This window comes from Eurosta solidaginis, chromosome 2, assembly GCF_040869045.1.
Source record: "Eurosta solidaginis isolate ZX-2024a chromosome 2, ASM4086904v1, whole genome shotgun sequence".
In the NCBI taxonomy this organism is placed as follows: Eukaryota; Metazoa; Arthropoda; class Insecta; order Diptera; family Tephritidae; genus Eurosta; species Eurosta solidaginis.
Genome location: NC_090320.1, coordinates 223,285,604 through 223,305,695, shown reverse-complemented (window position 1 = coordinate 223,305,695; position 20,092 = coordinate 223,285,604). Strand labels below are relative to the sequence as shown.

Sequence of the window (20,092 nt, the reverse complement as noted above, 5' to 3'; positions counted from 1 at the left end):
GGAGCAACCTTAGCGCTACAACAACAACAACATTATGAGCATCCTAAAAAGATTCTTTTCCGGCAGACGCAGCAAAACCATTTCTCAGGACCGGGGTCAGGAGACGGACCCGAATTTAATTCGATACCTTCACGGAGCAAGAGAATATGGAACAGTCCCGCTGCAAGGAGCTGCTGGGAGGATGACAATTTGTTGGAGGGACGCAACAAATTAAATGAGGTTACACTGAAATGACAGTGCTTGGTCGGGAAAAATCCCGAGTCGCTCCGGTACATAGAACCGACTGCCTTGGGAAGCGTAGGCTAACAGTAGATGAGTTTGATGAAAATTCGGCAGTAGAAACATATACTGATATCGTATTGCTAGCCATTGAACAGTTTTAGTATTTGCTTAAAAGTTCCCTTTCAATTATTGCTTTCCACTTAAACCGCATCAACAATATTTAACTACATACATTGTTCTCATCCAAATACTATGAAATACTGCTCATGTCGCGCACTATCTCTCTCACGTGCACAACTTAGTGGTAGAAGAAAATTATTTATATACTGCGAAGCACTCATGTGTAGATCCACTGCCAGTGCGCAAGAACGTTGAACTATAAAGTGAGGTAATTTTGTAGTAGCGTGATGTTGAAGCCGGTGATGTGGACGCAAGGTAATACACATCGAAGCATGAGCATATGATTTCTGTGCTCAGCATTTTATTGGGTTTAAACATAATGATTAAAATATCTTTAGTCGCATAGTATATGATGTCGTAATTACAAACAATTATTTATGTACTCTGTAGAATATATTTATTCCCATTAATTAATGCTAACAATAGATAATTCGAGGTTTTTGAATTTTTCAGATGGCTTGTTTGTTTTATTGTTACAATTGTGATTTAACGATGACTAAGTTACAAAAAGATAACAATATACATACTTGTAGTATATAACAATACATATTCAATACAATATAGATGCGTACTTATTTAATTTATAGCTTGCTCTAAACGTTCACTCTTCGTCGTTTCCCCGCACTCATATCGTTGATAATCTATAATGGTCACATTACACTCCTTCAGAACTTCACCAACAGTACGCTCAGAATCGAGTAAATATTCTTGATGTATTAGACATGTCTCGTCATCCTTATTGGCTAGCGGCTCATCTTTACCTTCTTCGCCAATTTTTACTGGATTAAGTCCAACAATATGTTGGCAAATATTCTTTGGGAATTCTTCATCTATACCAGTGCCACGTAAGGCTACGATTGTACCATATTTGCCTATTTGTGTAGTGTTCTCGGTTGTAGTTACGTCAGTGGACGTGGGATGTGCATAACCAGCCAACTGTAAATCATTGCTGGTTTTGAAGCATATCGCACGTTTGATTGAGGCATTTTCGCCTACTGTACCAATGAGTAGTGCCAAGTGATCGCCCAATGTTTTTCCATCGGCTGTGCGTAGGTTTTTCAGGGCTTCAGCTTCAAAACCGAGCTGGAATGGTATGATGATACAATTTTATAAGCACAATTAAATCTTTTATATTTCTTAAAAGTAGTATATTGAGCTATATAATAATGTTGTTGTTGTTGTTTTAGCGACTAGGACACTTCCCGAAGGTTTTGGTCCTTTGCCGATGTAGGCCCGGTACGTTCCGGTAACAAACACCATTAGGGTACTAGCCCGACCATCTCGGGAACGATTTAGTATGACTACATGAAGGCCAACGCGCCCTCCTACCACCTAGATCAATGAGAAGCTTGGGATCGCCAGAGCCTCTATAAAAAAAAAGGGTAGGTGTGGTTGACAATTGGGTTCAAGAAGATATAAATTGCACTGGCAACCCCTTGAAGGGGTTGCACTACACAACCCCTTGAATAAATTTGGGGTCTTAGTCGCCTCATACGGCAGGCATACCTGCCGTGGGTATATTCTGATCCCCTAACCCGCTGGGGAAGATTTGCAGTAATCTGATATAGCTTAAGTGCTCACAAGTCTCATAACCAACCATCAATATTTTCTTATGTTGCCCCAGCTTGGAATATTCATGCATTATGCAGGTATTAAGAGGCAACTAATATCCACAGACCTAGGGGTTATAAAAAAAAAATAAATGTAAGGCGCGATAACCTCCGAAGAGATCTAAGGCCGAGCTTCTCTTCCAATTTGCGTCGTGCTCCTCTTGATTTTCCCTACAAATTGGCCGGACTGGACCTACATGTTTTATGCCGACTCCGAACGGGAGCAATTGCCAAACACTGCCGAGGGGCGAACCCGCTTATAAAAATTTTCTTCTAATTGAAAAACCTTATTTCTAAAATTTTGATATTGCTTTGCCCGTGGCGTGAACTCAGGGCATACGGTGTGGTAGGCGGAGCACGCTACCATCACACCATGGGTGAAAACATCGTTCTAGAGGTATTCCGCTCTATCCAAAAAAGGACTCCCGCTGTTACCAAAACAGCATTTTTCTATGTTTGCCAGTGTACATAACCATCGATTGATGGCGATGAGCGGGGCATATATTCTATCCTGGAATGGTAATCATTTCGATTGATCAGTGTGACCCCCAGCGGGTTAGGGGCTCAGAATATACCCGCGGTAGGTATTCCTGTCGTAAGAGGCGACTAAAATACCACATTCAAGGGGCTGTGTAGCGCAACCCTTTCAGGTGCCAACGCAATATATAGCTTCTCCAAACCCAATTGTCAACCTCACCTATCCGTGGCGAATCCTGTTTCACTAACAGACGAGGCTCTGGCGACCCCAAGCTCCTCATGGAACTTGAGGGTGGGGAGGGAGGGATGGCCTGAAGGTTTAATGTGACCATATAAATCGTTCCCGAGATGGTCGGGCTAGCACCTTAATGGTGCTGTGTTACCGGAGCGTACCGGATCTGTATCCGGCAAAGGACCATCACATCGATAACACTCCCCAAAGCTTTCGGGGAGAAACCTTATCTCTACAACAACAACAACATTGATCAGTGTGTGACTGAGGAGGTAATTATCTTTGAACTGTTACCGATCCCGAGAGCAGTACTTGCCCATATATATATAAACATTTTCTAATGCCTTACTTTTTACAGATAATTAAGCATATAAACTGCATAGATACAAGGAGGGATTTACGAAGAAAGGATTGCGATGACGTTGGAAGTTCGACGTAGGTATATAAAATTGTTCTCACTGACAGTGCGGGTATTGCGGACAGGTTCTGCGGGAAAAACAAGTACAGTGAAAAGCTACAGAAGTGAAGAGGCTCGACCACTAAAAAGTCCCGCCGCCAAAGCAGCTGACAGCTTCGTGGTGAGCACAGCAAAAAAACAAACAAAGTTTATAGCCAAAAGAAGTCATCAATCGCAGCCAGAGGGCGTAAGATACAAATCAACGGGCGTGTATGCACGGAGTGACCGAGGCAGTAGGGCTATCGGAGACCTTTAGAGGGAGAGATACAAATCAACGAACGTGTATGCACGAAGTGTGAGGTGTAACCGCGCCCTCTGAAAGGCTGAAAACTTAACCCATATTTTTCACCGCGACATCGACTAAGGTACGGTTGAAGGCACCAGGATAATCGACTGTATGAAGTGGCCAAGGTAGTAGGGATATGGGGGCCTTTAAAGGCAAACGAGTTGCACCAAAGCAGCAACATTATGTGCATGCTCGTAGGCGATTCTGCCTACGCTTCCCAAAGCCGTCGGTTCTATGTATCGGAGCGACTAGGAACTTTTCCCGACCAAGGACTGCAATTTCAGTGTAACCCCATTTAATTTGTTGCGTCCCTCCGACAAATTGTCATCCTCCCAGCAGCTCCTTGCAGCCGGACTGCTCCATATTTGCTTGCTCCGGGAAGGTATCGAACCCAATCCGGGTCCGTCTCCTGACCTCGGTCCTGAGAAATGGTTTTGCTGCATCTGCCGGAAAAGAAACTTTTCAGGACGGTCATACTATTGTCAGTGTGTCTCGTGTAAGGGATGGTTGCATCGGACAGGTTGTTATGGGCTAGACCCCATAACCAGACGTTCACGTAGCTTCTATAAATCTTTTGTGGCTCCTTGCTGCTCACGTCCTAGGACGTCCCGTAGTCTGCGCCTAGCGGATGGAGGCGGCCTCGCGTTTATCATACACCACACTGTGCAATATCATATATTTGATCCCGACATCGACCGCAGGGACAGTGTCTTAGAACGTCAAGGATTATCTTCCGGTCGGGCGATGCAAATCTAGAAATCATCAACATCTACATCCCTCCTGTCATCTGTTGCCCCAGTGAATACCGCCTTGATATCAGCGGCGTACTCTCTGGAAACAATCGCATTATCTTAGGCAATTTCAATGCCCATCACGATATATGGCATTCAAACTTGCGGGTGGACAGTAGGGGTGAGATGTTAACGGATCAAATAGAAGAAACGATGTTCTGCACAATAAACGGAGACGCCGGATATTTCAATCGTCCGCAGCCGATGGTAACATTGGCATCCGACCACCTGCATATACTTATTTCGCTCGAACGTTCCGCCGAATTCATCGTCGCATAAAAACGCATTTTCATTAACTTTAAAAAAGGAAAGTGGGACGAATACAAATCCTTTACAGACAACCGCTTTGCTGCCCTCCCTATCCCAACTGATGCCCGCCAAGGGGAGCGTGCTTTCCGCAAGGTCATTGAATCCACCTCGGCTCGTTTCATTCCCGCCGGTAGAATTCCAGAAATTCGGCCCCACTTCCCGGCAGAGGCCGCAAGTTTAGCGAGATAATTTGACCTTATAAGACAGCTCGATCCCGACGACCCCCAAATAAGGGATATAAACCAACGCATCAGATTGCTTGTGGATGAACACAAGCGAAATGGGAGGAGCACCTAAGCGGTTGTAACCTCTCTGCCGGTGTAGGTAAACTTTGGTCCACTGTAAAGCCCCTATCGAATCCGTCTAGGCACAATGACAATGTTTCCATCGCCTTTGGCGACAAAGTGCTATCGGATGCGAAAAAATGCGCGAGCGCTTTCTGCCGACAATACATAATGCATTCTACGGTCGATAAAAATAGACGGAGGGCCAACAGACACGCACGTAGACATAAGTTCAGCGCGTCACCAATTACCATCATCGCCAAAGAGGTTGAGGATGCCATCGGTCATGCTAAACCATCCAAAGCAGTGGGCCCAGACGGCATAGCCATACCGATGCTTAAAAGCCTAAGGAAGGACGGTCCTGAGAAATGGTTTTGCTGCATTTGCCAGGAAAGAATCTTTTTAGGACGGTCAGTGTGTCTCGTGCAAGGGATGGTTGCATCGGACAGGTTGTTCTGGGCTTGATCCCAAAACCCGACGTCCACGTAACTTTTATAAATCTTTTGTGGCTCCTTGCGGCTCACGCCCAAGGGCGTCCCGTAGTCTACGCCTAAGCGCCCCCCACTACCTTCCAGGAGCAAGTCACAACAAGTACCCGCTGCTGCTCGCGCCCCACGGCGCCAACAACTCAAACAGCTGATACCACTCATAACTACTACCTTCGTAGTAGAGCTGGTAGCAATGCTGAGCATCAGCCTCTGCCCCCGTCTTCTTCTCCCCCCCCTCTTTTCTGGCAGCAATCATACAGGTCAGGGAAACAGACTCTTAATCCCTACCTCCGTTTGCACCGTCTGCCAGCACAGAATATATAGGTATGCGACATCCGCTCAATGCAGCTCCTGCCTTGGGTGGTGCCACTTTCCTAGATGTTCTGGTCTCCGCGACGGCAACCCCTCGACGGGTTTCATCGCGCCATGTTGCCAGGTCGCAAACCCAAATCATCCGGGTACCCCAATGCTTGCCCAAGGGCGCCAAGTCCCAAACAACAGCAATTGCGTCCTGGCCTTCCACAACCTAGGCGTAGTCAGTCACCCGTCGCTTACCCCTAGAGTGGCGGCGTCACCCCTCATGCACTTCAGAATTCTGCAGTTAAACTGTAATGGACTAACTGGGAAGATTACGGAGATAGTCGATTTCATAAAGCGGCACAACATCCGCATTGCTGCGATTCAAGAGACTAAACTCACAGCAAGATCTGCATTGCAGACCTTCTCTGGGTATAATGTCCACAGGAAAGACCGCGAGAGCGGAAATGGAGGCGGCATCGCGTTTATTATACACCACTCTGTGCAATATTATATATTTGATCCTGGCATCGACCGCAGGGACAATGTCTTAGAACGTCAAGGCCTATCTGTTCGGTCAGGCGATGCAAATCTAGAAATCATCAACATCTACATCCCTCCTGTCACCTGTTGCCCCAGTGGATACCGCCCTAATATCGAGGCCTTACTCACTGGCAACAATCGCATTATCTTAGGCGATTTCAATGCCCATCACGACCTATGGCATTCAAACTTGCGGGTGGACAGTAGGGGTAAGATGTTGGCGGATCAAATAGAAGAAACGACGTTCTGCACAATAAACGGAGACGCCCCCACACGTATGGTAGGAAGCTGTCATAGCTCGCCAGATATCTCAATCGTGAGCGCAGAACTCGTAAACTGCGTTAACTGGCAGCCGATGGTAACATTGGCATCCGACCACCTGCCCATACTTATTTCGTTCGAGCGTACCGCCGACTTCATCGTCACCGAAAAACGCACTTTCATAAACTTCAAAAAAGGAAAGTGGGAAGAATATAAATCTGCAACAGACAGCAGCTTTGCTGCCCTCCCTATCCCGACTGATGCCCGCCAAGGGGAGCGTGCCTTCCGTAAGGTCATTGAATCCGCCTCGGCACATTTCATTCCCGCCGGGAGAATTCCCGAAATCCGGCCCCACTTCCCGGCGGAGGCCGCGAGCTTAGCGAGGGAACGCGACCTTATAAGGCAGCTTGATCCAGGCGACCCCCAAATAAGGGATATAAACCAACGCATCAGATTGCTTGTGGACGAACACAAGCGGGCGTAATGGGAAGAGCACCTAAGAGGTTGTAACCTCTCTACCGGTGTAGGTAAACTTTGGTCCACCGTAAAGTCCCTATCGAATCCGACTAAGCACAAAGACAAAGTTTCCATCGCCTTTGGCGATAAGGTGCTCTCGGATGCGAAAAAATGCGGGAGCGCTTTCTGCCGACAATATATAATGCATCCTACGGTTGACAAAGATAGACGGAGAGCCAATAGACGCGCACATAAACACAAATTCAGCGCGTCACCTGGGAAACCAGCTAACATAGGTGAGTCATATCGTCCGATATCTCTCCTATCGCCAGTGGCAAAGACGCTTGAAGCCATTTTGCTCCCTTATTTCCAAGCACATTTGCAGCTAGGCCCTCATCAGCATGGCTTCAGAAAACTCCATAGCACTACCTCCGCGCTAAATGTCATTAGCACCCAGATAAATTGCAGTTTGAATCAATACCCCCACCATAGAACAGTAATAGTAGCGCTAGACCTATCAAAAGCCTTTGATACGGTCAACCATGGCTCGTTACTGCAAGACCTGGAAGGGTCTACCCTTCCCCCATGTCTTAAAAGGTGGACCGCAAATTATCTGGGTGGTCGGCAGGCACCGGTGCAATTCAGAAACGAAACATCAAAACCAAGGAGAATTAAACAGGGAGTGCCACAGGGTGATGTCCTATCCCCACTTTTGTTTAATTTCTACATATCTAAGCTACCTTCACCACCGGAAGGAGTCACAATCGTTTCCTACGCCGATGACTGCACAATAATGGCCACAGGCCCAGGCCCAGAGATCCTCAAATCCCTTGCTGGCAGTACCTGGGGAAAAGATAAAGAAACGCTCATGACCACATACAAAGCAATTAGCCAGCCGATTACGTGCTACGCGTCACCCATATGGTCGCCAAGCCTAAAAACTACCCACTGGAAGAAACTACAGGCCTGCCAAAATACTGCTCTCAGAATCGCCACGGGCTGTCTTCTTATGTCCCCAGAACACCATCTGCATAATGAGGCGAGAATACTCCCCATTAGGGAGAGAAATGAGATGCTGACCAAACAGTTTCTGTTGAATACCCAGAAACCTGGGCATCCCAACAGACATCTGATTGACGAACCAGCACCGCCTGGGGGCCTAAGGAGTCATCTCCGTAAGCATTTTGAGGAAATACGGTACCTGAGAACCCAGCCGTATGAAGCGAAAAAAACACAAGCAGGTCCTTGGTGAACTCCATAGACAGGCGTCGGACCTTTATGTCGGGAATTGCCCGGTGAATCCAGTACTTGAAGAAAAATATCCAGAACTCGCGGAAGAGGAACGCATACTCCCCAGGGAGACGCGTGTCACTCTTGCTCAACTTCGTTCTGGATACTGTAACAGGTTAAACTCTTACCTATCCAGAATCAACCCCGACATACAAAATGTATGCCCCGCTTGCAATGTGTCCCCACATGACACCAACCATCTCTTTGATTGTACTGTGGAACCAACGCCTCTAACACCCCTTTCCTTATGGTCCAACCCTGTTGAAACGGCAAGTTTCCTTGGACTCCCGTTAGAGGATATTGATGACAATTTGTGATCGGTCGCGGCTATTAGGTGGGGCGAGCATTGCTACAACAACAACAGTCATATCGCCCGATATCTCTCCTATCGCCAGTAGCCAAGACTCTTGAAGCCATTTTGCTCCCCTACTTCAAAGCAAATTTGCACTCCATAGCACCACCGCCGCGCTAAATGCCATTAGCACCCAGATGAATTGTATTTTAAATCAGAAGCCCCATCATAGAATAGTACTTGTAGCACTAGACCTATCAAGAGCTTTTGATACGGTCAACCATGGCACGTTACTGCAAGACTTGGAAGGGTCTACCCTTCCCTCATGTCTTAAAAGGTGGACCGCAAATTATCTGGGTGGTTGTTGTTGTTGTTGTTGTAGCAATGCTCGCCCCACCTAATAGCCGCGACCGATCACAAATTGTCATCAATATCCTCTAACGGGAGTGCAAGGAAACTTGCCGTTTCAACAGGGGTGGACCAGGGGTGGGATGTGGCGTATAATCAGCAGCAGTGCTGAGGAGGGGGGCTTGCGGGTAAACATGGCAATTGACGAGGCATCGTTCATTAAAATAAAGGAAGCTAGCTTCAAGGTGAACTACCGGTTCAGCTTCGTCCCGGTCAGACCTTGGAAGCAAAAAGCCCCAGCCAGTGTGGAACAACCCCACGTTCCAGGACAAGTCCAGAGCACTGGGGAGCAAAGCGAGGAGGTAGCAACAACATCCAGGGCAGCAACATCCAACCAGTGCCCAACCAGTGTCTCGTCAGCCACAGGGTCAACAACCGGGTTAATCACCGGTAAAGAGCATACGCATGCTCCATCAACAGAGGAGCTCCTGGAAGGTCTAAACTTAGAAGACCTAGGTTTGGAGGACAGAAGAGAGGAAAACCCGCGGCTGTCCGATGAGGACGAGCCGGTAAGGCTTCAGCACTGACCGGCCCATACACAAAGGTTGCCCAGATCAACCTGCACCATGCTAAAGCTGCTTCGGCAGTAATAGCACGCAGGTTTGCCTCGGAAGATCTGGGCATAGCACTCATCCAAGAACCTTGGGTGTACAAAGGTCAGGTGGGAGGCTTAAAAGAGAGAAATAATAAGGTAATTTGGGATCTTTCTCAAGAAAGACCAAGAGCGTGTGTAGTGCTTAACAACTCCATTAACTATTTTTGCATTACAGAGTTTATGAGTCAAGACCTCGTAGCAGTTCAGGCGACGATGGTAATACAAGGAGAGTCAACAGACATCGTCTTCGCAGCGGCCTACTTTGCGGGAGACAACTACGAGGTCCCTCCAGAGGGTGTGAAGAAACTGACGGAATACTGCAGATGGGCAAAAATACCGTTGATCATGGGATGCGACGCGAATGCGCACCACGAGGTATGGAACAGTACAGACACGAATTCGAGGGGTGAGTCCGTTCTTGAATTTATTATTAGTAATGACCTAAGCATATACAACGTTGGGAATTCACCAACCTTCATCACTAGGTCTAGAGAAGAAGTCCTGGACATAACCCTGGGTAACGATCTGGCTGCTGAGCTGGTCTCTTGATGGGGGGTTTCCTCTGAACCCTCAATGTCGGACCATCTTATTATCCAGTTCGTCATCGGGGCTATGCCCATAGAAGGACCACCAAGGCGAAACCCCAGGAACACAAACTGGGACATGTTCAGGAACATAATACAGGGAAATCTTCCTATTATAGATAGTAGGAACAGAGGAACAAGTTATATGGAATTGGAGACAAGAGTTAATAACTTCAACCGTGTTATTATTGAAGCGTTTAACTCTAGCTGTCGAGAATCCAAAGGCCCAGGAAATAAAACCCCCTGGTGGTCGAGGAAACTCTCGGAAATGAGGAAAACCGTGCGCAAACTCTTTAACCAAGCGAGGCGCACGGGAAACTGGGAGCAATACACAGCGAATCTAACAGCATATAACAAAGAGATTAGAAAAGCTAAAAGAAAGAGCTTCAGGAAATTTTGTGAGGGTATTTCGGAGGTTCCAGAGGCGGCAAGGCTCCACAAAGCCCTAGCCAAGGACCAAAGGGAGACACGACTATCAATTAAGCTCCCTGATGGAACCTACTCAAGGACTGAGGAAGAAAGAGCACGTGCCCTGCTTGCAGCTCATTTCCCGGACGCATCCTCGGATACCTCAACGGAGGAGGCTCGAGAAGGGAGACCAACACCCACAGATTGGAACCTCGCTAAAGAACTCTTCAACGATGGCACAGTTAAGTGGGCAGTAAAGTCTTTCCAGAGCTACAAGTCTCCGGGAGTGGATGGTATATATCCAGCCTTTCTGCCGCAGGGCGAGGAATTGATCCCACACCTGGTCAGGATTATGAGGGATAGCCTCGCACTGGCATACATCCCGACGGTGTGGAGAAGAGCAAAAGTGGTCTTTATACCTAAGGTGGCTAAAAAGGACTACTCCAGTCCTAAGTCCTTTAGGCCTATAAGCCTGACATCCTTTGCTCTCAAAGCAATGGAGAAGATTGTAGACCATGAGATTAGATCAAAGGCTCTCTTTAGAGTGCCACTACATAAAGATCAGCATGCATACAGAACAGGCAGGTCGACAGAAACTGCACTGTATCAGCTGTCCACAGAAATCCAAAGTGCGCTCGAGTGCGGGGAGATAACTCTATGCGCATTTTTGGACATAGGGGGGGCTTTCGACAACACGACACACGAAAGTGTGAATCGGGTACTCGAGAGAAGAGAGATACAGCGTCCAATCCGTATGTGGATAAACGCCTTATTGCGCACGAGGATTGCCGAAACCTCAAGTGGGGACGGTACAGTAGAGATTAAAACAACGAAAGGATGTCCACAAGGGGGCGTCCTGTCACCCCTGCTGTGGAGCCTGGTAGTAGATGAACTTCTACAGAGGCTCTCAGACAACGGAATCCGATGTCAGGGGTACGCGGATGATATTGTTATCATTGTAAGGGGCAAATTTGAGAGCACCCTTTGCGACATAATGCAAAGGGCATTGAGGTTAACGAAAGAATGGTGTACTGAGGTAGGGCTAAGCATCAACCCTAACAAGACATCCATTGTGCCCTTTACCAGGAAAAGGAAACTGGAAGGGATTAGGCAAATCACAATGGATGGAGTACAGATGGAGTACACGTCTGAGGTGAAATACTTGGGAGTCACGTTTGACTCTAAGCTCTTATGGAAGAAACACGTCGACAACACCATATCAAAGGCTACAAGAGCAATAATGGTGTGCAGACGTATTGCAGGAAGATCCTGGGGATGCAGCCCAAAGATCCTAAGATGGATGTACACTATGATAGTGAGACCTATCATAGTGTACGGAGCAGTTGCGTGGGCATCAAGAACAACCATGGCGACCGTACAAAAATCGCTCACGAAGCTTCAACGCTTAGCGTGTGTCTGCATTACGGGAGCCATGCGAACATGCCCGACGGCAGCAATAGAAGTGCTGCTTGAGTTAACGCCTCTACATATAATAATTGAGCAGGCAGCCAGGAGTACTTTAGTAAACATAGCTAAAGAGGGATGTGGAAGAGGCAAAGTGATACAGTCACGGAGCATGGCGAAGCTGCAGGAGCAGATTCCACTTATCCAACTTCCCAGAGATGATACGAGGAAGATAATTAAGTTTAAGCGCTTCAAAATAGAGCTGGGGAACAAATGTACGTGGGACACCTCCAGGATTGAAGCGCTTCACCAGGAACACACTATAATATGGTACACCGATGGATCGAAGACACCGGAGGGCATAGGAGCGGGGATCTTTGGGCCCCGAACCAAAATATCCCTACCACTCGGAAAATATCCGAGCATCTTCCAGGTCGAAGTTGTTGCCATAAGCCGGTGTGCAGAGATAAATTTACAGCGCGGATATACCAACGAGAAAATCGTTATACTCAGCGACAGTCAGGCTGCACTCAAGGCATTAGCTTCGGTTGAGATCAAATCATCAACAGTCCTTGAGTGCGTGGAGAGGTTAAACAATCTAGGAGTCAACAACACCATCCGTCTGGCATGGGTACCTGGACACAGAGGAGTGGATGGTAACGAGCGAGCCGACGAGCTTGCCAAGTTGGCAGCGGCCGGAAAGCCAATAGGACCCGAGCCTATGGTGCCAATAGGGTCACATACAATAAGGGAGGACTTTATACAAAAGGAGGCGTGCCTCAGAGAACAACACTGGCGCGAAAGTCCAGGACTTCGGCAGGCAAAGGCACTAATAGGAGGGTACAACTCGAAGCGATATAAGGCTATGATTAACCTCCCAAAAAGTAGCCTTAGGATTGTAACAGGTATACTCACAGGTCACTGTAGGCTAAAGAGCCACATGCATAAATTGGGCATATCAGCTAGTAGCCTCTGTCGCTTCTGTGATGTCGAAGATGAGTCTGCAGAACACATCCTGAAGGAATGTGAGGCAGTCGCGAGACGAAGACTTAGAATCCTAGGATCATCCAAACTAGGAAATAGTCACATACACTCTCTGAAGCCGGGAACCATTCTGGATTTTCTCAGGGAACTCGGCTTGGATGAAGTGTTGTACAGAGAATTGAGGGCACAATAGACCAATAGGTCGCAGTGCTTAACCTCACAACATCTATCTATCTATATGGGTGACGCGTAGCACGTAATCGGCTGGCTAATTGCTTTGTATGTGGTCAAGAGCGTTTCTTTATCTTTTCCCCAGGTACTGCCAGCAAGGGATTTGAGGATTTTATTACGGCTCTGAATTCTTGGAACAATTGCGGTTGCGTGCGCACCAAAATGTAGATCCTGATCAAACGTCACACCCAAGATTTTGGGGTGTAGGACAGTCGGTAGCGTAGTGCCATCGAAGTGGATGTTCAATATGGTCGACATTTGGGGCGTCCATGTTGTAAATAAGGTCGCGGAAGATTTAGTCGGTGACAATGACAGGTTTCGCGAGGCGAAAAAACTGGAGAGATCAGGGAGATATCCGTTTATTTTATTGCATAGCTCATCGATCTTTGGGCCTGGGCCTGTGGCCATTATTGTGCAGTCATCGGCGTGGGAAACGATTGTGACTCCTTCCGGTGGTGAAGGTAGCTTAGATATGTAGAAATTAAACAAAAGCGGGGATAGGACACCACCCTGTGCCACCCCTTGTTTAATTCTCCTTTGTTTTGATGTTTCGTTTCTGAATTGCACCGATGCCTGCCGACCACCCAGATAATTTGCGGTCCACCTTTTAAGACATGGGGGAAGGGTAGACCCTTCCAGGTCTTGCAGTAACGAGCCATGGTTGACCGTATCAAAAGCTTTTGATAGGTCTAACGCTACGAGTACTGTTCTATGGTGGGGATATTGATTCAAACCGCAATTTATCTGGGTGCCAATGACATTTAGCGCGGAGGTAGTGCTATGGAGTTTTCTGAAGCCATGCTGATGAGGGGCTAGCTGCAAATATGCTTGGAAATGAGGGAGCAAAATGGCTTCAAGCGTCTTTGCCACTGGCGATAGGAGAGATATCGGACGATATGACTCACCTACGTTAGCTGGTTACCCAGGCTTTAGGTGCGGGACCACCTTGGCCATTTTCCATTTCTCGGGTATGACATAGGTGGAAAGAGACAGGTTGAAGACATGCGCTAAATATTTGAAACCCTCTTTCCCTAGGTTTTTAAGCATCGGCATGGCTATGCCGTCTGGGCCCACTGCTTTGGATGGTTTAGCGCGACCAATGGCATCCTCAACCTCTCTAGCGGTGATGGTAATTGGTGACGCGCTGAGTTTGTGTTTATGTGCACGTCTATTGGCTCTCCGTCTATCTTTGTCGACCGTAGGATGCATTATATATTGTCGGCAGAAAGCGCTCGCGCATTTTTTCGCATCCGACAGCACCTTATCGCCAAAGGCGATGGAAACTTTGTCTTTGTGCTTAGTCGGATTCGATAGGGACTTTACGGTGGACCAAAGTTTACCTACACCGGTAGAGAGGTTACAACCTCTTAGGTGCTCTTCCCATTGCGCCCGCTTGTGTTCGTCCACAAGCAATCTGATGCGTTGGTTTATATCCCTTATTTGGGGGTCGCCTGGATCAAGCTGTCTTATAAGGTCGCGTTCCCTCGCTAAGCTCGCGGCCTCCGCCGGGAAGTGGGGCCGGATTTCGGGAATTCTCCCGGCGGGAATGAAATGTGCCGAGGCGGATTCAATGACCTTACGGAAGGCACGCTCCCCTTGGCGGGCATCAGTCGGGATAGGGAGGGCAGCAAAGCTGCTGTCTGTTGCAGATTTATATTCTTCCCACTTTCCTTTTTTGAAGTTTATGAAAGTGCGTTTTTCGGTGACGATGAAGTCGGCGGTACGCTCGAACGAAATAAGTATGGGCAGGTGGTCGGATGCCAATGTTACCATCGGCTGCCAGTTGACGCAGTTTACGAGTTCTGCGCTCACGATTGAGATATCTGGCGAGCTATGACAGTTTCCTACCATACGTGTGGGGGCGTCTCCGTTTATTGTGCAGAACGTCGTTTCGTCTATTTGATCCGCCAACATCTCACCCCTACTGTCCGCCCGCAAGTTTGAATGCCATAGGTCGTGATGGGCATTGAAATCGCCTAAGATAATGCGATTGTTGCCAGTGAGTAAGGCCTCGATATTAGGGCGGTATCCACTGGGGCAACAGGTGACAGGAGGGATGTAGATGTTGATGATTTCTAGATTTGCATCGCCTGACCGGACAGATAGGCCTTGACGTTCTAAGACATTGTCACTGCGGTCGATGCCAGGATCAAATATATGATATTGCACAGAGTGGTGTATAATAACCGCGAGGCCGCCTCCATTTCCGCTCTCGCGGTCTTTCCTGTGGACATTATAACCAGAGCAGGTCTGCAATGCAGATCTTGCTGTGAGTTTAGTCTCTTGAATCGCAGCAATGCGGATGTTGTGCCGCTTCATGAAAATGACTATCTCCGTAATCTTCCCAGTTAGTCCATTACAGTTGAACTGCAGAATTCTGAAGTGCATGAGGGGTGACGCCGCCACTCTAGGGGTAAGTGAGGGGCGACTACGCCTAGGTTGTGGAAGGCCAGGACGCAATTGCTGTTGTGGCCTTGGGACTGGGCGCCCTTGGGCAAGCATTGGGGTACCCGGATGATTTGGGTTTGCGACCTGGCAACATGGCGCGATGAAACCCGTCGAGGGGTTGCCGTCGCGGAGACCAGAACATCTAGGAAAGTGGCACCACCCAAGGCAGGAGCTGCATTGAGCGGATGTCGGAAACCTATATATTCTGTGCTGGCAGACGGTGCAAACGGAGGCAGGGACTAAGAGTCTGTTTCCCTGACCTGCACGATTGCTGCCAGAAAAGAGGGGTGGAGAAGAAGACGGGGGCAGGGGCTGATGCTCAGCATTGCTACCAGCTCCACTACGAAGGTAGTAGTTATGAGTGGTATCAGCTGTTTGAGTTGTTGGCGCCGTGGGGCGCGAGCAGCAGCGGGTACTTGTTGTGACTTGCTGAGCAGCGAAGCTGCTGGAAGGTAGTGGGGATACGCTTAGGCGTAGACTACGGGACGCCCTTGGGCGTGAGCAGCAAGGAGCCACAAAAGATTTATAAAAGTTACGTGGACGTCGGGTTTTGGGATCAAGCCCAGAACAACCTGTCCGATGCAACCATCCCTTGCACGAGACACACTGAACAGAGTATGACCGTCCTAAAAAGATTTTTTTCTGGCAAATGCAGCAAAACCATTTCTAAGGACCGGGGTCAGGAGACGGACCCGGATTGGGTTCGATACCTTCCCGGAGTAAGAGAATATGTAGCAGTCCTGATGCAAGGAGCTGCTGGGAGGATGACAATTTGTGGGAGGGACGAAACAAATTAAATGGGGTCACACTGAAATGACAGTCCTTGGTCGGGAAAAATCCCGAGTCGCTCCGGTACATAGAACGGACTGCCTTGGGAAGCGTATCTGGGTGGTCGGAAGGCATTGGTGCAATTCAGAAATGAAACATCAAAGCCAAGAAGAATTAAACAAGGGGTGCCACAGGGTGGTGTCCTATCCCCACTTTTGTTTAATTTTTACATATCAAAACTACCTTCGCCACCGGGAGTAGTTACTATCGTTTCTTACGCCGATGACTGCACAATAATGGCCACAGGACCGGGCCCACAGATCGATGAGCTTTGCAACAGAATAAACGGCTACCTCCCTGATCTCTCCAGTTTTTCGCCTCGCGAAACCTGGCATTATCACCGACTAAATCATCCGCGACCTTATTTACAACTTGGACGTCCCAAATGTCAACCATTTTGAACATCCACGTCGATGGCACTACGCTACCGACTGTCCTACATCCCAAAATCTTGGGTGTGAAGTTTGATCAGGATCTACATTTTGGTGAGCACGCAGCCGCAATTGTTCCGAAATCAGATCTGCAATAAAATCCTCAAATCCCTTGCTGGCAGTACTTGGGGAAAAGACAAAGAAACGCTCATTACCGCATACAAAGCAATTGGCCAGCCGTTTGCGTGCTACGCGTCCCCTATATGGTCGCCAAGCCTAAAAACTACCCACTGGAAGCAGCTACAGCTCTCTTCTTATGTGCCCAGAACATCATCTACATAATGAGGCGAGAATACTCCCCATCAGGGGGAGAAATGAGATGCTAACCAAACAGTTCCTGTTGAATGCCCAGAAACCTGGACATCCCAACAGACATCTGATTGATGAGCCAACACCGCCTAGGGACTTAAGGAGTCATCTCCGTAAGCATTTTGAGGAAATACGGCACCTGAGAACTCAGCCGTATGAAGCAAAAAAACACAAGCAGGTCCTTGGTGAACTCCACAAACAGGCGTCGGACCTTTATGCCGGGAATTGCCCGGTGAATCCATTACTCAGGGAACAGTACCCAAAACTAGCGGCTCAACTTCGTTCTCGATACTGTAACAGGTTTAACTCTTACATATCCAGAACAACTCCGACATACAAAATGTATGCCCCGCTTGCAATGTGTCCCCACATGACACCAACCATCTCTTTAATTGTAATGTGCAACCAACGCCTCTAACACCCCTTCCATTATGGTCTACCCCTGTCGAAACAGCAAGTTTCCTTGGACTCCCGTTAGAGGATATTGATGACAATTTGTGATCGGTCGCAGCTATTAGGTGGGGCGAAACATTGCTACAACAACAACATTCTGCCCCGAAAAAGCGGAAGGCAGGATGAACTATCGCGGCTACAAACCTACATCATGACTGAGGTCTCAAAAAGTTGGGGTGGACAATCTGTGATATTTATTTCTAGTAAATTTCACGTACGAGGAACCTGCAACATTTCTATCCTATGTCCAATAGTTCTAACCTCAGTGTATGGCTAATATACATATGTTTGCAGCCTTGCAACCCCAATATACATATGTACTTCACAGTCAGCAAATTTGTCATGAATTCTGTCTTGTATTACATAACAATGCACTGATATTACATACCTTCCACAGATCACCATCAAAATCTGTCGTTTCGGTATATTTCGCACAAATACGTGAAACATGATCAACAAAGTTTTTGAAATGCTCATTACGTGCAACAAAATCGGTCTCACAATTCACCTCTACCATAGCGCCTATATTACCATGTATGAGAACACCAACTAGACCTTGAGCGGTAGCACGTTCTGCTAGCTTAGTAGCTTTAGCCCAACCTAGACTCTGAGCCTGCTCATGTAACCACTTTTCGGCCTGTAACAAAACACATAATAAATGATTATTAAAAGAATTAACATAAGGATCATAAACGGGATGCTTACCAATTTTACATCATTATCATGCTTTTCTAATGCTTTTTTGCAATTGGCGAATGTGTAGCCGGTTTTCTTGCGTAGCGCTGCCAAAGCACTTTTCTCAGCTCCAGCAAATACCAGACGCGTTGTGTGTAAAGCACGAATTGTGAATTGCTGCAGCAACATAATTTTTAGATCGAATATTAGTTGTATTCCTAGATAGAATTGAACATCTAGTTGAATATTAGCGCGTCTATTCTATACTTAAAAGCAGATAACAGCAATTGACTACACTGGTTCAAACTTGTTGGCTGTCTACCGGAAACGACACGTGCAAGAGCTGCCAAGGAAACCAAAGAAAATCATGTTTATTGAAAGAAAATAAATGGAAATCAAATTTTATTTGAAAGTCGAAGTGAGCGGACGTGTCGGAAAAACTAAAAAAACAAATTGTGAAGAAAAATCAATTTGAAAAAAGGAAATTGTTTAAAACGAGAGGAGCGATATTGTAAAGACCCAGAAGCATTCTGTCGGACGCATCTAGGCTTGCTCAATTTCATCCCTTGGCTTGTCTCGATTACTTCGTGAAATATTGAGAACGTGCATTTTGACTGAAGTATCCTTATCGCAGCTGGTGTTTTAGGTTCGTGTGAGAACTTAAGACTTCTAAACAGTTGTGTAAAAATATTTATGAAACTTTACTTTGTCCGGTTTCTTGATTTTCTGCTGCACAATGAAGTAATTTGCCGCTGTCAAATTGACTATTCTTTTGTTGTGTCGTGCAGATAACGTCGGCGATAGATAATGAGCTGTCAAACGAATTGCAACGCTGTGATATAATACGACATATAGATGGCGCCCAGTGCGCCCGGAGATGGATGTGATGAATGGTGAAAATGGTGAAAATTATTTTGCTAGTGATGCGCCGAACCGGAGATTATCCGGTTTGATACAAAATTTGCAACGCTAACAGGAGCTTTCAAGTTAGATCTAATAATATGACAAATGTGATATTTATGTGACAAAATCAAGAGGTATATCATTTTCATTTCGGGTTAGGCATACCTATCGTAAAAGGCAAGCTAGTACCGATATGGTCGTATTATCTTAATGGTGCTTATTTCGAAAGCGTGACGGATCTATATCCGTCAAAGGACTAGCGTCATCGATAAAATCTTCGGGCAGTACCTTTATTTCTAAGAATAAACAATTCCCAGGGTGAGGTTTTTCTATCAAAGCAAAATTGGCATCAGACCACCTACCCATAAACCCCTCGCTCGAAAAACGCCCTTACATCAACTTCAAAAAACAGCTAACCTTTTCGGTGCCCTCCCGATTCCGAATGATGTCACTAAAGGGGAACGAGCTTGCCGCAAGTCTTTGAACCCGAATCGAATCGTTTCATTCCCGCCTCAAGATTTCCGGAAGCCCGGCCCCTTTTCCAATGGAGGCCGAATTTTTAGCGAGAGAGCATGAACTTGTAAGACAGAAAGACAATGATACTCGCAGTTGAAGAAAACAACCTCCTCGGGGACACGCGCGTCGCTCTAGCTTATCTTCGATCTGGATACTGTAATAGGTTAAACTCTTACTTATTCAGAATCAACCGTGACATACCCAATGTGTGTTCTGCGTTTAACGTGTCGATATTTTCAATAGCAATGTGGAACGAACGCCTTTAGCACACTTATGTTTTTGGTCTAACCCTGCTGAAAACGCAAATTTCTTCGGACTCCTATTAGAGAATATTGTATGAGAAAACACTGGTACAATTAAAATGTCTAGAATATAGACGCTATTTAGACGTGCTGCCAGCTCTCCTCAAATTAAACTTGACTTATTCACTAGGGGATATG

The 20,092-nt window shown here is 47.0% G+C and overlaps 1 protein-coding gene across 3 annotated transcripts; it reads right to left on the bottom strand.

The window, feature by feature from the left end:
• Nucleotides 1-839: 839 nt before the first annotated feature.
• Nucleotides 840-19,054, bottom strand: mEFTs (elongation factor Ts, mitochondrial). 3 transcript variants are annotated; one of them, XM_067767112.1, is made up of 4 exons: nt 18,939-19,054; nt 18,264-18,576; nt 17,947-18,195; nt 840-1,485 (listed from the first exon to the last, which is right to left on the bottom strand). In XM_067767112.1, the coding sequence occupies exons 2-4, from the start codon at nt 18,420-18,422 to the stop codon at nt 979-981; spliced, it is 915 nt and encodes a 304-aa protein (XP_067623213.1). In that variant the 5' UTR covers nt 18,423-18,576; nt 18,939-19,054; the 3' UTR covers nt 840-978. The 3 variants fall into 3 exon arrangements, with proteins under 3 accessions (XP_067623213.1, XP_067623215.1, XP_067623214.1); XM_067767114.1 differs by having other exon boundaries at nt 18,841-18,993; XM_067767113.1 differs by having other exon boundaries at nt 18,818-18,992.
• Between the last annotated feature and the right edge of the window lie 1,038 nt (nt 19,055-20,092).